This window comes from Salvia hispanica, chromosome 5, assembly GCF_023119035.1.
Source record: "Salvia hispanica cultivar TCC Black 2014 chromosome 5, UniMelb_Shisp_WGS_1.0, whole genome shotgun sequence".
Lineage (NCBI taxonomy): Eukaryota > Viridiplantae > Streptophyta > Magnoliopsida > Lamiales > Lamiaceae > Salvia > Salvia hispanica.
In genome coordinates, this window is record NC_062969.1 from 2649388 (window position 1) to 2665691 (window position 16304).

The 16304-nt window shown below is 36.4% G+C and overlaps 2 protein-coding genes across 4 annotated transcripts; one reads left to right on the plus strand and one right to left on the minus strand.

Moving 5' to 3' along the window:
* Positions 1-250: 250 nt before the first annotated feature.
* On the plus strand, positions 251-5014 carry LOC125191397 (outer envelope protein 80, chloroplastic). The gene is made up of 16 exons (XM_048088950.1): positions 251-981; positions 1073-1166; positions 1273-1355; positions 1486-1580; positions 1671-1740; positions 2039-2132; positions 2231-2315; positions 2409-2444; positions 2671-2824; positions 2893-3033; positions 3337-3407; positions 3698-3776; positions 3862-3977; positions 4079-4226; positions 4484-4553; positions 4641-5014. The coding sequence occupies exons 1-16, from the start codon at positions 376-378 to the stop codon at positions 4793-4795; spliced, it is 2097 nt and encodes a 698-aa protein (XP_047944907.1). The 5' UTR covers positions 251-375; the 3' UTR covers positions 4796-5014.
* A 1309-nt stretch (positions 5015-6323) lies between these two features.
* LOC125191409 (glutamine-dependent NAD(+) synthetase-like) lies at positions 6324-13897 on the minus strand. 3 transcript variants are annotated; one of them, XM_048088962.1, is made up of 14 exons: positions 13790-13897; positions 13401-13608; positions 12716-13021; positions 11981-12204; positions 11188-11291; positions 10869-11003; positions 9994-10162; positions 9157-9292; positions 8348-8486; positions 8005-8181; positions 7678-7845; positions 7315-7410; positions 6786-6914; positions 6324-6695 (listed from the first exon to the last, which is right to left on the minus strand). In XM_048088962.1, the coding sequence occupies exons 2-14, from the start codon at positions 13592-13594 to the stop codon at positions 6501-6503; spliced, it is 2172 nt and encodes a 723-aa protein (XP_047944919.1). In that variant the 5' UTR covers positions 13595-13608; positions 13790-13897; the 3' UTR covers positions 6324-6500. The 3 variants fall into 3 exon arrangements, with proteins under 3 accessions (XP_047944919.1, XP_047944920.1, XP_047944918.1); XM_048088963.1 differs by lacking the exon at positions 13790-13897 and having other exon boundaries at positions 10944-11003; positions 13401-13747; XM_048088961.1 differs by lacking the exon at positions 13790-13897 and having other exon boundaries at positions 13401-13747.
* Positions 13898-16304: the final 2407 nt, after the last annotated feature.

The window sequence follows — 16304 nt, forward strand, 5'->3', positions numbered from 1 at the left end:
GGTTTGGAACCGTCCGGAACCGGCTGTTCCGGCATGGTTTCGGTTTGAAATTTTTTGAACCTGAACCGAACCACGGTTCAAAAATCGACGGTTTCAGTTCGGATAAATTCTCATGGTTTCGGTCCGAAACCATAATCGGCGGTTACGGTTTCGGTTTTAACCGCTAGTTCAGTAAACCTTAGGCAGGTCTACATGAATAGACTTTTATACTCCTCATTGGGCTTCTATAACGTAGTGATAGCTCAAAATCCTACTCCAGTTGAGAGTGAAAATGACGGATTACATGTAGAAATTCCTTCCGTAGCTTAATCAGAATCGGTAAAACCCTCTAAACCCTCCAAAACCAAAGAGGGGTCTGCGATTTCGCCGCCGAATATGACCAATACCGACGAGGTTCGCTTCGTCTCCTCCGCCGTCAAACTGCCGCCGTTCTCCCCGCCTCCCCGCCGCCACTCCCTCTTTTCTTCCGCGCGCAGCAATTTTGCCAAGTTGCCCTTCAATTTCAACTTCAATTTTAATTTCAATGCCGATTCCCAGCCGATCAATTTCATCTCCCAATTCCTAAAAAACCAACCTTTTGTCAAGAAGAATCACATTGTCAACGCGGCCTTTAACAAACCCCCACTCTTCTGCTTCGCCGCATTAGCCTTGTCTGACTCTGCGCCGGCGCCGGCGCAGTCGAAAGGCGGCGAGGAGGCGGGGTCCGTGACTCAGTCGAAGAACGTGAGCAGCACTCGCGCCACTGAGGAAGAGAGGGTTCTAATCAGCGAGGTGCTGGTGAGGAACAAGGATGGGGAGGAGCTCGAGAGGAAGGACTTGGAAGCCGAAGCTCTCAACGCTTTGAAAGCTTCCCGCGCGAATTCGGCCCTCACGGTTCGTGAGGTGCAGGAAGATGTGCACCGGATTATCGCCAGTGGCTATTTCATGTCTTGTATGCCCGTCGCCGTCGACACCCGCGATGGAATTCGGTTGATTTTTCAGGTATTTAGTCACTTTGGATTGCTGTTTTTCGTTTCGATTGTATATATGTGTGCTTGTTGATGGATATTGTAGTTTGTATATCTTTTATAAGGTAGAACAAAACCAAGAGTTTCAAGGGTTGGTGTGTGAAGGAGCTAATGTTCTTCCGGCAAAGTTTATAGAGGATGCATTTCGTGATGCATATGGTGCGTTTTTCTTGTGCTTTTACTTTTTACTCGAAAATGGATGCCCCTCCATTTCTCAATGTTTCTGATGTTGGACCTGCTCCCATTGGTGTGTCAAGTTATGCAGGAAAAGTTGTTAATGTCAGGCGTCTGGACGAAGTGATAAACTCCATCGACAATTGGTACATGGAAAGAGGTCTTTTTGGCATGGTTAGTTATGTTGTTTGTTCTTTATATCTCGGAGGCTAGATTGTAATGCCTCTCCGTGGGCAGTAATCTTGCTTTGTTTGCTATGGTATAGTTTGAACTACGACTTCCTGATATGTATCACTCTTATCAGGTTTCAGGAGTAGAGATTCTTTCTGGAGGTATTATAAAGTTACAAGCCTCAGAAGCGGAGGTCAATGATATCTCCATACGTTTCCTTGATAAGACGTATGTAACTCGTTTTTTTCAGTATTTTTGCATATTAAGTGAAGATATATGTTATTTTATGATCTCTTGACTTCCATTATTTTTGGTTAGTGGTGAGCCAACTGTTGGAAAAACAAGGCCAGAAACAATACTCAGACAACTTACTACCAAGAAGGGACAGGTATGTAGGGTTTAGTTTCTTGCGGTATGCTTTATTCTACCATAGTCCAGAGGCTAAACTAACTGCTCTATAGCTGTTCTTAGAGAAACACCCACCAACTTTTAATGTTTGTCCGAGTCCCTGACCAATCTATTAATTTTCAAAGAAGCTTTAGTTCTTAGAATAGTGGCAAATATCAGAACCCCTTCCAAAAATTGGAGTTGAAAATTAACTGAGACTCTTAAAGATGAGATTTCTATCTATTTTTTTGTTATTATTGTTGATCGGGAATGGAATCTTGCACTTTTGGGTCATGTAGGTCTACAGTATGATTCAGGGGAAAAGAGATGTCGATACAGTGCTGGCAATGGGTGTCATGGATGATGTTAGTATTATTCCTCAGCCATCTAGTGGTAAATGCATTCGAGGCTTTGTTTTAGTGATTAGTGAGTCAGCTTCTATGTGTTAAGGTGCATAATTGGTTCCATGTTTAATATATGGAATGCTTCAGAAATTGGCAAGGTTGATTTAGCAATGAATGTTGTTGAGCGTAAAAGCGGAGGAGGAATTTCTGGAGGTGGTGGAATATCAAGTGGGTAAGTCAAATATTCAATGTATGCAGTTGGCAGAATTCTGTTACGGTTTCTTTTCTCTTGTTGCTAAATCATCCACATTGATTTACTCTGCAGAATAACAAGTGGGCCTCTAGCTGGACTGATAGGAAGGTAATCAATTAGCACTTAGCAGCTTGTTATAAAAAAATCTCTTCCATGTACAGGGTTTTAAGGATATTCTGATGATTGGATCCACAGTAGATTGTTTGCTCCACTAACATATTATGCTATTTGAAATTCGATCTGGAAATGCTTCTTTACTAATAATTTTACACTGTAGCCTTATTACAACATTGATTACTCATCAAAGGAACTTGCTACATTTGTTTGTTTGCAGCATAGCAATATACCACAAGAACCTCTTTGGACGGAACCAGAAAATTAATCTATCATTAGAGAGGGGGCAAATTGATTCCATTTTTAGGATGAACTACACCGATCCTTGGATTGAAGGAGATGATAAGAGGACGTCAAGAGCAATCATGATACAGGTAACTTTCACTTATAATGCCCTATTAGTAATTTTGTACCAAATGAATTTATTCTGAAACACTTTCAGAATTCAAGAACCCCAGGAACACTAGTCCACGGAAACCAACCCAATAACACTGGCCTTACAATTGGGCGTGTCACAGCTGGAATTGAGTATAGTAGGCCATTCAGACCAAAGTGGAATGGAACAGCTGGACTTGTTTTTCAGGTAACATATGAGAATTTGTGTGTGGATTACAATTTACATCCCATTCCCTTGTTCCCTTTTCCTGTTTTGTCTTTTGGGCTCATATTGATAATTTATTTCAAGATTCCATTAATTCTAATTTTATCTTGCTTCATGTCTATGGTTTAGTAATTTTGTGCCTTAAGGTTCCCTGTGTATGGGAGTAGGTAGTAAATGAATAGTTTTGCAATTCTTTCTCAAACACACGTCGTTATAGATGTCTCACAGTTAATGATAAAACTATAATAAGGGGATTTCATTAGATTGACCAATTCATTGTCACAGCGTGCGGGTGCTCATGATGAAAAGGGAAATCCTATTATAAGGGACTTCTTTGGCAGTCCACTTACAGCAAGGTATGTATTTTGTTGGCTAATAGTTTCTAGGTTTTCCAAAATTAAGTAAGCGGGCATTTAATTTGAGTGATAGGATAGAGTGATAAAACATTGGATTGAGCATTTGAAGGATAAGATTAGTCAAAGAAGCTAAAAATTAATCAATCCATCAAAGTCCATTAAAAAACAGTGGATTAACTTGTGTTATTTTTATCAATTCATCATGTCATTCAAAGTAAATGCCCTCAAAGTGTACACGTTATACTGCAGTCCAATCCATTCATACTGCACACTTTTGGTCTTTGCTGCAGCGGAAACTCTCATGATAATATGCTACTTGCTAAACTCGAGACTGTATATACTGGCTCTGGTGATCCAGGTTCTACTATGGTCAGTTGCTTCCCATTCGCAGTGAGACTTTCCTCTTGCAAATATTAGTAATCAAAGTAACTCTTGCTATGTTGGCAAAATGCAGTGTGTCGTGAACATGGACCAGGGAATCCCTTTGTCTCCAGAGTGGCTAGTTTTTAACAGAGTAAATGCTCGCTCTAGGCAGGGTTTTTCTGTGGGACCTGCTAGATTTCTGTTTTGGTAAGACGGTTGTTTTAGTTAATCTTCGTTATGGAAATTTTCCAGGGGCTGCTGATTTTGGATATCTGTCATATGTGACTCACTTTTTATGTTTTTAATAGCTTGTCCGGTGGCCATGTTGTGGGTAAATTCCCCCCTCATGAAGCATTTCCGATTGGTGGAACTAACAGCGTTAGAGGCTACGAAGAAGGAGCTGTTGGATCAGGTCGCTCGTATGTGGTTGGAAGTGGAGAAATATCATTGCCAGTGGTATGTTTTGGCCATCATCCATGTTTTACATATAGGCACTCTGACCTAGCCTAGAACTTTGATTTTGAAACTACTTAGTGTTTGCTGCTGAATTGCTGTACAATACAACATCATCAACCATGTTATTAGCTCTGCAATTGAATCTGCTTGGAATTTCTTCGTCTATTAATTTTAGTCCTACCAGAAACGCTTCCATTGAGTCCCTTCCTTACCATCCAATGAGTATTTGTGCAGTAATTTATGGTTGCTCTTTGCAGACGGGGCCTCTAGAAGCGGCCATATTCGCTGACTATGGAACTGATCTTGGTTCAGGACCGACTGTTCCAGGTTTGGCTATATTTTACTAGGTTTCTTGTTTATTGTAATTGCATCTCTCATTTTGTGCAATCACCACAATTTGTGTCTTGCTATCAGGTGATCCTGCTGGGGCAAGAAATAAGCCCGGAAGTGGATATGGGTACGGTGTTGGCATTCGTGTGGACTCTCCCTTGGGTCCGTTGAGGCTCGAGTATGCCTTCAATGATCAGAAAACGGGGCGGTTTCATTTTGGTATCGGGCTCCGGAACTAAAGGTCCTTCATCTTTGCTTCTTCTCATGCCTTGGCAATCTCTTATTCTTATACCACCTTCATCCATCAAGTAGTATATTTACATTAGTTTTAGAATTTGGGAGCTTCTTTTTCCACCTTCTAGTATTGAGATTTTGTTTTGATTTTTTTCCACCTTTTTGATTGTATTGTTGATATTTTTCTTATTGCTGAAAATGGCATTAGTTTTGGAGTCTTGTTACATGGGTGTAAGATAAATTGAAGGGTTGTAACTTGTAACAAAAATGAATTTTTAGAAGAAAAATGATCATGCAAAAATGTAAAAATTGAGAACAAGAAACTCAAATAATTGTTACAAGACTATTTTGAAAATTCTACTATATCGTATTGAAGAATGATTAAACAGTCACATTGATGTGAAAAAAAATAATCCAATTGGGTGGTTAGGTGAAGATGGAATTATTGATAAATAAATCATAGTATAAATTAAACATTTAATCAAATTGAATTATTTTATAAAATGCACCTTATAATAAACCAAACGTAGTGTGTATTTTCCAAGGATCTTGATCCACAATTAATTAAATTAAAGAGTAAAGGTCAAAATTGGTTCTATATATATAGCCAGAATATCAATTTAGTCCAAAATATTCACTTTTTGAAAATCGAGTTCAAAACATTTGTAATCGTTATCGAAGTGGTCCTAAACATTTGAAATCGTTGTCAAAGTGGTCATTTTCCGTAAAAAAACTAACGGTCAACGCCTAATTAATGATTTTTTTTAACTTAATTAATATACTAATGCATAATTAATTAATTAAATATAAAATTAATAAAATGCTAAGAAATTCCAAAATTGACTATTTCTCCCTCTTTTTCCTTCTCTTCCATCTCTCTCTTCTTCTCTCCGGCGCTCAACGTCGTCCCGTCTTTCTCTCTCTGCTCGCTCTTCCACAAATCGCCGTCATCGTGTGTTTCTCCGCATTGCTGCTACCCGAGATCAAAATCGTCGCCGTCCACCATTGTTGTCGCCGTCCATTGCTGGAAGAAAAGGAAAAAGAGGGAGAAATAGCCGATTTGGGAATTTTATTAATTTTATGTTTAATTTTGTTTAATTAATTATGCATTAGTATATTAATTAAGTTAAAAAACCACTAATTAGGCGTTGACCGTTAGTTTTTTTACGGAAAAGGACCACTTCGACAACGATGTCAAATGTTTAGGATCACTTCGTTAACGGTTTCAAATGTTTTGGACCCGATTTTCAAAAAGTGAATGTTTTGGACCAAATTGGTATTCTGACTATATGTTTAGGACCGATTTTGACCTTTACTCTAAATTAAATTATTATTTCTCTTTTTCCCATTATATTTTTAAATTTCTACTTTATTTTTAATCATGCTTTTTTCCTTCCATTAAGTTTTTCTCTCTTATGAAGTGGACTTCATTCTTCACTAACAACACTCCAATCATTTTGTCTTTCAATATCTCTTATTTTAACAATTTGAAATTTAAAATCATGCCATCGTTCCTATACCTTCAAACAGTCAGTCATGAACACATGGGAAAGATTTGATTTTACTTCAATGGCGACATCTACCTCAACTTAAAATTAACATCTACCTCAACTTAAAATTAACATCAATATACAAAGACAAAACACATAAATTACACCATGCATCATGGTGGGAGAGTGTACTGAAATTACCATAAGGTTATGTCAAAATTTATAAACCAACACTTGGGTTGCCAGAACCTGCAGCTACAACACCCATGCCACCATCCGACGCTTCATTCGCAATAGCCACCCTATCACCATCCAACTGCGTCACAAGTTCATCTATCTTCCGGAATTGATATGGCCATCTTGCATTATATAGGAATTGCCGTAGATCAAACCTATTATCCTCTGGTGAGTAACTCTGCACAAGGCATTTTATGTCAAGCAAAAAAATGGTAAAGGAGAGAGCAATGAACATACAAAAAGTTTCACTTGCTCAAAAAAGTAGTACCTCTGCGTGGTACGATGGAGTTAGAACTGTCATCTTGTGTCTATTGATAGAATAGTACTTGAAGAAATATTTCACTTTCTCACCAACCTCGCCTGGAGTTAACATTGTTCCCCATTTGTAGCACAGATTCTTCCATAGATACCAGAAAATAAATCAACGCGAGAAATGATTCAAACATAGTTCGAAGAAACACGTGCAAAGTATATTTAGGATCCTCATGGAATACACATAAAATAGTATAATACAGCATCCCTATGCATGCATATAAATCCTAGCTTCCACCAAACTATGTACTTATAAATTTTTCGGATCATTTGTTTTAAGTTTGATTTTCCCTAGCAATTACAATTAACAATGAGCAGTTTGCAGAAAATTATTCCATTTCTCGGTTGTTGGTAACTATGCTTCCTTATACTCACTATCAACCTTGTTAATTGCACAAGAGAGATAATTGGACGTATGAAGATGGCTGAGCAATTGTCGAGAGCAAAGTCGAAAGGCTATTACATAAACAAAAAGAAAAATAAACCTTAAACATGGATACGGGTCCACAGCGAAAGATCTTTCGCAGCCTGCCATATACCGAGAGTTCTTCATATGTCATTCCCATATCCACTTCGTCCAGCTGTGTTTTCAGAAAATAATATTAGTCATGCACAATATCAGCATTTAACAGTAGCATACAAACAACTTAAAACACAAAAACTGTCCCGCTTGCACATCAAAGAGAAAACTATCTCTGTGTTGAAGGACAATTGCTACATGCAAAAACACAGAATGACTAGAAAAGAGAATACAGAAGTAGAGAAAGTTAAAACAAGGGGGTGAAGATTGGAAGGAAAGAAATTAGCTTAGTTTGACATGTTTGCATCTATGTGATCAGATACCCTACCTGGCTGTAGTTGGATCGTATCGGCTCCAATTCAGCAGTGGGTGGGGCAGATTCAATTTCTTCCAATGAAGAGAAACCCAGATGGACAGCAGCCCATTTTAAAAATCTTCTCAAATCTTGCTTGCTGATGCTTCCAATGGGATTTATATCAGCAGAACTACAATCATACTGCATAAAATGAACACCCACCAACTCTCACGCTATAATGAATGGCAAAGTTGAATTCAGTTATGCACAAGAGCCAAGAGTGAAGTCAACCGGTTTGTGTGCATCAAAAGTAAGGATGACCTTGCCAAGGACCATAATAACATTAGAAATATGTAGTACCTTTGTCAAGTAACCACGCAATCCTTCATCAACATTGGAGCTCCCTAAGACCAAATAAAAACCAGGCTTGTTATGAACCCACGGCAAGAGTGAAGCTAGCATAAATGCTAAGACCATTCTGATTCGAGCTTGAATATTTTGGAGTCCCAAATTTTCAATATTAGAGCCCCCATCTACCTGTAATAAAACAGTAAAACAACAAGCGACTTCAATTATGGGAATCCTGCATATACTACAGCATAAATATTGCGCCATATACTTACTCCTAGATGAAATTAATGAACATCTTGATGCATTTATGATACAAGCAAAAATGTTGTAAACATAAGTGTTCAGATTTTACCTTGTAACGTGGTAGTTTTCCCGTAAGTGTCTGAAACAAAGAGAGCAGAGCAGAAACCACTCCATCTATTGAGACATCAAGATGCCATGACCCAATTTCTTCTGCAAGCACCTTCGCCCTCGTTCTTGTGGCATTAGAGCTACAATAAATGAAAGTAAGTTAATGGTACAAGAAAATATCTCAAAAAGAAAGTAAGAGTTAAATGACACATTCTGCCAGTGCTATAGAAGGAACGTAGTCTTGTAGACATGTAGATGTAGTGTTGAAAAGTCAAAATTCTACACAACTTTACTTTAGGTTAAAAGCTTATCAACAATTAATTCAGTATCATCCTACTCAGATACAATAACAAAATTTGTTTCACAAGAAATGCTTCATGATTCATAGCTGAAGACTGTTGGGTGCAAACTACCCAACAAAGACACCCCAAAAGAAACTTTTCAAACTGCAACTAAGGTCAGACTGGGGATGTTGATTGCCTTTTGCATACCATTAGTTTTATAGCTATCTCGAACTGTGCACACTGCAGAGGCTGCACATAAGCTTCCACAAGAATATTACACCATGTAATAGTTCAAGAAGGAGTGATTCATCCCACCCAAAGAATAAAGATAAGCTAAATAACTGGAAACTTAAACAGAGAATGAAAAATGGACCTACCCACAGCAACTAAAGAAAATAGACGAAGTACTGCAAATGAACCAACCAATAGCAGAAATCATATCTCTCCTTGTGGGGATATGATACAGAAAATGCTAAAGACTAATAAGTCACTCAAAAAGTACATAAAGCTGCACATATATTCTCACCTATTTTCAGACCCCATGAAAACAGTGTAGAATATACGTTTGGCAAATTCTTTGCTGTCTGTTGGAAATTGTCCATCAGTATAATGGCCAATCCTTATGGCATCAGCTTTGACCTGTTCATCCCCCTCTGATATTGCTGAAGTAACAAGCCTCATAATCAATACCGATACAAAAAAAGGCATGATGTTAGGCCGTTCCTACACATGAGGATTGAATAAAGGCCTCATACATTCACATGCAATGTTATCTTTTCAAAATAATGTAGTTTAAGGCAATTAAATAAGTTTTAGGCCAATCAGACAAATAAATGAAAGAGGGATCATCATTCTGTTGAATTCAAGAGGAAAACGGTACAAAAAATAAATTATATGCTGGCTCATAAAAGTGAGCAATGGATGGTTAAAAATGTACAGAATATTCGTATCATCAGAAAACAAACAAACAAATTGCAATCCCCCCTTATCAAGCAAGTGATGATTAGATCCCTGCTTACTTCAAACACAGAAATAAATGAAAACTGAAGTCATTTTGACCACATAAACATTTACTTTCAGAGAATTAATTTAGGAGGGCGGATGAGTGCTAAACCCCTCATTATCACAAAAATATCATTAACACTGTAATCAGAACCCAAACAAAGGGCTGGCACCTGGAAGAGAGCATCATGCTGCAGATATTTTATATGCTCAAGGGGGCATGTTGAAGATGTATGTAAAAGTTTAAAATGATAATCCTCTCTATTCGCTTAACAAATTAGATGGGTAACAACTGCAGCATTCATACAATGAATACAGGTCGACAAATTAATGGGGATGGAGTTCAATAATAGAAATTTACCTTTCACTACTAGCTGGCACATGCAACCAACTATAGCAGCAACAGATGAGCTATCTGCTCCACCCGAGAGTGGAAGTAAAAAACCAGATGCACCACTTCGTCTCAAATAATCCCACAGCCAACAGCCTGGCCCAAAAGCTATTTCTTCTTCAGGAGAATGATATTGAATCTGAAAGAATGAGAATTAACTCAGCAAACTTTAACAAATGAAGCTACTATTGTTCTGGAGGTTTCAGTTGGACACACTGTTATTATTATTTTAAAAGAGGGGGTAAAAAGCTTTGATCATAGAATTCTAAAAGCAGAACATCAAGTAGAAAGTAAATAATTGATAAATGAAAGTATAATGGTGGCATATAAAGAATGCCAAGTAAATTACTTTCATTGATACAAACACATGAGATAAATGTAAGATGTGTATTGCCACTGCAATGGTTTTATGGTGACTAGTCATACAGAGGCATTTATATTTATAGACAAATAGCAAATAAATAAAGAAACGAATAAAAGAGCCCATATATGATATGATCCCATGTTTTCTTAATGTGCAAGAAAATAATAAGTGACGAGAAGGGGCTGAAGTGATCTAGGTACTCAAACTTTCTTTTGAAGAAAATAGAGCATGCAAGAAGCTTCAAAGCAATGAGTAAAACTAGATTAGATATGTAAGAGTTATAATGCAAGAGGTAACCAATGACTGAGGTTGATGCATAAATTAATGTGTTATCAAAGAGATTCTTAGGAACTGAAGTCATCCATCACAGGAAACATGGATGTTTGCTCTATATTACCTCCATGAACTATCATACAGGAATTTATCACATGTGATAGCATTAGTATTGGAACGTTTTCTTGTCAACCCGTTATTGCCTCACCTCTAGAGGACTTGAAAGCAACATTTGGAGAGTAAAAGACTTGCAAAGTCTATAAGGTACTTCAATGGAGGAAACCTTTGGTTTGCAACTGGCTTGTTCCTGAAAGCTACTAATAGACCCCCTAAGGCTGGCAACCTGCAATGAGAAGTTTCAGTAAATCAAATGATACAGATGATGTGATGAGGACTGAGGACCGTTAAAAATGTCCAAATTCTGAAAAATAAAATCTTGTTTTATTTTATATAGTTCTCGATTGAAAATTAAGTGCTACTAAATAAGTTCCTCCAAGGCCCTAACAAATAATTGCAGTAGAACATACTGCATCTAGATCTACTTGAGCAACCACCATTTCCACATCCTTCAAGGAGAATTGTGAGCCTTGGGCAACCACATCACCGTTCACCACAATGCAGGAACAACCATCTGAATGTAAGAAGTTAAAAACAAAGACTCCTCAAAATATAAATTATTTGCATCTCAAGGAAAGGGAATGGACCATAATTTGAGCATTTCAATTAAGTAATGAGGTACAGGTAGTTCAATATACTGGTTCATCACAAACTGTGATACTTCTTGTGAGTCTAGATGATTCATCCTAATATATTGTCATGGTAATATTAGGATTGAGAGAAAGCTAGTAAACTTCCAAGAGTCTTTCTTTCATCAAGCAAAAGGTTCCCAGAGAACACCACATGTCACAAAAGTTAACAATTCTTTAATATCACAACACATACTAAACTTAGTGATGCAATTATTACAAAGATTTCCACCTATTTTCCACGTTCAAACTCTGAGCAGTCAGGTGGAGGATGACGTAAGAAAGAACAAAGTTTCATATCCACAATTTTGTGACAATAAGAGAAATGGCTATAGAAAATTTTGAGGTTTTAAGCTTTCCCTTTATTTCAAAGATCAAAGTTTAAGCGGTGAGGTTGAAACTTGGAATTGAAAAATGGAGGACCAAGATTTGCTGCGTTTACATTATAGTGAAAGCCTACTTGTAACTAGATGTCTTACTTGTTCCATATTGTTTTAAGAATATAAGATCAGATATGCTGTAACAACAACCCATAATATGACTGTGGAAATGCAACTCATGCTTGGTCACCCACCATAATAAAGGCGGCTGCCGTCACATCCTTGTTGATTACTGTACACGTAAACTCCTCCACGGGTATTTGTAGCTCCAATAAAAGCACGGAGGCGAAGATCAAGTTTACGCAATTGATGGTGACTTCCACTAGCATTCAGAAATACTTCAACGCCATTCAGAGCGAGCTCAGCGTGAGGGGGCATTGGACTAAAAAGTTCTTCACAAACTTCAGCAGCAATGGCTCTGAGCAAAAAAAAATAAATAAATTAAGCTGTAGAATTTGTAAACAGTTTTGCAGATATCAAGCTCAAGTGTTCAACTATAGCTTATATGCATGCATATAAACCTGATTCAGATTGTATAGCTACATAATACATCAATTCATCAAAACAGGAGTTCCAGTTATTCCAAAGATGAAACTCATTATACTTGCAGAAACTGGTTGGTGTAACTAGAATTGTTGTATACCATGACTAATAAGAGGCAATGCGCCTCATAACAAATATGCCTTATCTAAAATATTATTTTACACCTACCGTTCAGTAACAAAATCCTACTTAAAAAAGAAAATGCATCTTCAGTTTACCAATATTCAAAAAGTTGACTTTAGACCTATATTCTTGAGCGTATTTCACCGAAAATAATGAGGTAATGAGCCAGTAAAACGTTAGTTTAAAAGGATTAAAAATAATGGTAAGAGATCAACGTCAAAAGAGAGAGAAAAAAAATGAGGCAGGACGACATGATGACTTACACATCTAGGAACTGAATATATCCATAGCCAAAAGGCACTGTTGTCTGCAATAGAGCCTCAGATATATCACTTGGAAGCAGAAAGTCTTCAAGAGACCCTTTTCGTTTCCATGCCGTAAACCACCTGAGCTCCCTGTAGTTTCCATCATTTGCCAGCCACATCTTTGGACGTATCATCACTATTTTCCTATTCATGCATAGCACTTGACAATTGTAGCGCTCTGACCCTTTGATAACAGGCATACCGAAACTACATAATATGCCATCAGTCCAGTCATCCACTAATAATTCTTTCAAGCAGTCCCACCTGAAAAATGATTGTTCAAGGTCACAACAAATTCAATTAAAGGGGGCTGGTTTCATCAAGTTGTAAGGAATTACAAACTAAACATTTTGCTTGATACTAAATCAATCACAATGCACCAAAACTATCTGAGATTTACAAGAGTCAATCGATTGCATTTCAGGAACCAAGTTAGCTAATTGCGTGTTTACATTAGCATAATCTACTATAAACTCTTCCATAACAGCCTAGCAAATCAGAAACAACCAAACGATCTACTGCAAAACAGATTTAAACTCAAAAAATTGCATTACACTAGTTTGCATCGCATCACTTGAAATTGAATTTTCGCAGTAAATTAAAAATCGGCAGCAAAAGCATTGAATAGAGGAGAGGCGCTTACGCATGGTTGACGGTGTCGAGTTCGAGGAAATGGTCTTCGCAGCCATAGCCGGTGATCTCAAGCTCGGGGCCAAGGCGGATGACGGCTCCGGCTTGTTTGGCCCTAGAAATGGATTCCTTAATGTTCTTCATATTGCAATCGAAATCCATTGCCCATTGATTCAGGTTGCAGGTGGCTACCTTCAGAAGCCTCATTTCCCCCCAATTTGCTGGAAAAAAGTGAATGAGTAGAGAGAGTTAGAGAAAAAGGAGTGGACGGAGAATATATGGCGTAGATAAATCCTATGCAATTTATGCTTTGAATTATGCATCCATAACTCCCAATTTCAGAAAATCCAGTATTTCAATTTGCATTCAACATGAAGTTATAAAAAAAAGTTAAAAAACTACCTAGAGATTATGATTCCGGCGGGGCTAGCGGCACTAATCTACGGCAGTTGCCGGCGGCGTGATTCGTTATGATCACGGCCCATTTCGCCGTGTGTGTGGGCTTGTTAATTTTTTACTTTTATTTTTTTCTATTTGGGTTGTTGGAATGTTGAATTATACTAGGCCCATCAGGAGGGGGATAACACTGTTTTCTTTTATTTATATTTTATTTTTTAAATTTTTGCATCCCGAACATTTCAATTTGGATCACGATTGGTCCTACACTAACAATTCCATCAATTTTAAAACGGTTTTAACCCGAATGAGACTGTTAAAACCATCAAAATCTGTCAAAATCAGGTTAAAACCGTTTAAAAATTGACGGAATTGTTAGCGTAGGACCAATTATGGTTCGAGTTGAAATGTTCATGATGCAAAAATTCAAAAGATAAAGTATATGACCAAAATTATAAAATGAACATGTGTTCAGGACCAGTTTTGACCTTTATTTTTTTATATTTTTTTTATTGTTGTCAATTGTAAACCACTTATAATGTAATTAACAATGTGTCAAAGAAAATCACATACAACAATTAACATTAGAACAATCCATGTTTTAATAATTCTAATAGGTACGAAGATTGGAAGGTATAAATCTAAAATTAGACCCAATTAACTACGCAAATGATTAAATTAAAAAAATGTATTATTTAAATTACAAATTAGTAAATATAAAACGAGGTTTACACCTAAAGTAGAAAAAAAATCACAGTTTAAGTGTCTTTACTATCCAGGTTAGAAGACCAATTTCATTGATATCTTAGGGACAAAATGGTCAAAAGATGTCCCTACATTGTGATTTTTTGCCGTACAAATACCTAAATGTGAATTTTTTCTATATTGAGTACTAGAAAGATGAATACCATTAGTTCAATATCTATAGGCCACAATATTAACCAAACATCATACAAGTGGTAACTACTCTATTACTAAATCCTTGAAAAGCCCACTTTCATAAAAGTCTTGTTATAGACTTCCAAGACAACCAAACCCACCCTGAAAATTTAAATAAAATCAAATTAATGATGGGGCCATAAGATCCATTAATCTTTGTCTCTTGTTCAACAGTCACTCCATCATAGTAGGCTCATCAGCTCATGTTTGGTCTATCATGAAATTTGAAATTTCATGCTTAACGATATATTATTTCATTTGTTAGGTGTTGCCTTTCTTGACAACACTTTACATTATTTAGGAATTTTGCATCTATATATTGACAAATGAGCTAAAGCAAATCCATGCCTACTATTTCCATGTAAGCATGTGAGAAATAATTCAATTGATAATTCGATATATTAAACATTATATGACAAACAACCACAATTTTAAAAATATGGTGACTGTGACACAATTGGTAGGTGTTTAGTCAATTATTCAATAATGGAATTAGTTTTGATCGGTAATAGTAGTAATACATTACAAATAAATGTCCCTTATTTTCAAAGTGAGAGTATGTCAATAAATTTGTACTACTACCTAATTATTCATCCATAAATTAATGAATCTAGGCTGTCTTGGTTTAAGTGTTTTTTTGAATTAATTAATGAAATCTAGTCTGTCTTGGTTTAAGTGGTTTTCCATATGATGATCATTAAATTTTTCAGTGCTCTTCTTAATTTAATTTGGAAAATTCTAAACATTATACCATGAATCGATTTATCTTGGAACTGCATGCATTGTGATTTGTGTATATATACGTAATATATATTTAGCCAATTGCGTAAAATTCATTTAAGAATGTTCCGTTATTTAAGATTAAATTCACCTTAGATTGTTTTTGAGTTAGAATTAACATAAAATAACCAAAATTGTCACAAGTGGACAATGACCTATAAGCCAATATTAATCTTACATTTTATTGCCCCTGCATGAAGTATGTTATCGACTCTATTAACTCAAACAAACATTAGTAATATTCAATTCTGTCTAATCTATCGAATCGAACAAATGTATTTCTCAAATGACTAGCTTCTCTTTTTCAATTTAAAGGATATTCATACGAAACTATCACTACTATAAGAATACTTACATATAACAACAACAACATACGTGTCATTTCTTATCTAGCACGTCATCATTCGATATATGTAAGTTCGGATTTAACCACCATCTTATAGTTCAATGTCGTCAAATTAATTTAGTTCATACAATTATCTTTTATGTACAATCAACTATGTGTTCCATGAATAATAACATTTATTTATAATACACCTTGTACAATGACTATAATTACATTTATCTAACAAACATATTGTATTAATTTTCTCAAATAAAAAACGACGCAACGTGTAAGCACTTCGTATATGTGCACTCTCAGTGCTTTTGTTTAGTGTGCGCATTAGGTGTCCAAATTTGAGCATGGATTAAAAACTAAAAAAGATATATGTTCGATATGATGAATAAATATATAATACTAGTAATACTTAAATAAATTGAAATAAAGTTAAAATAGAATGTGCTACTCCCTCCGTCCCAT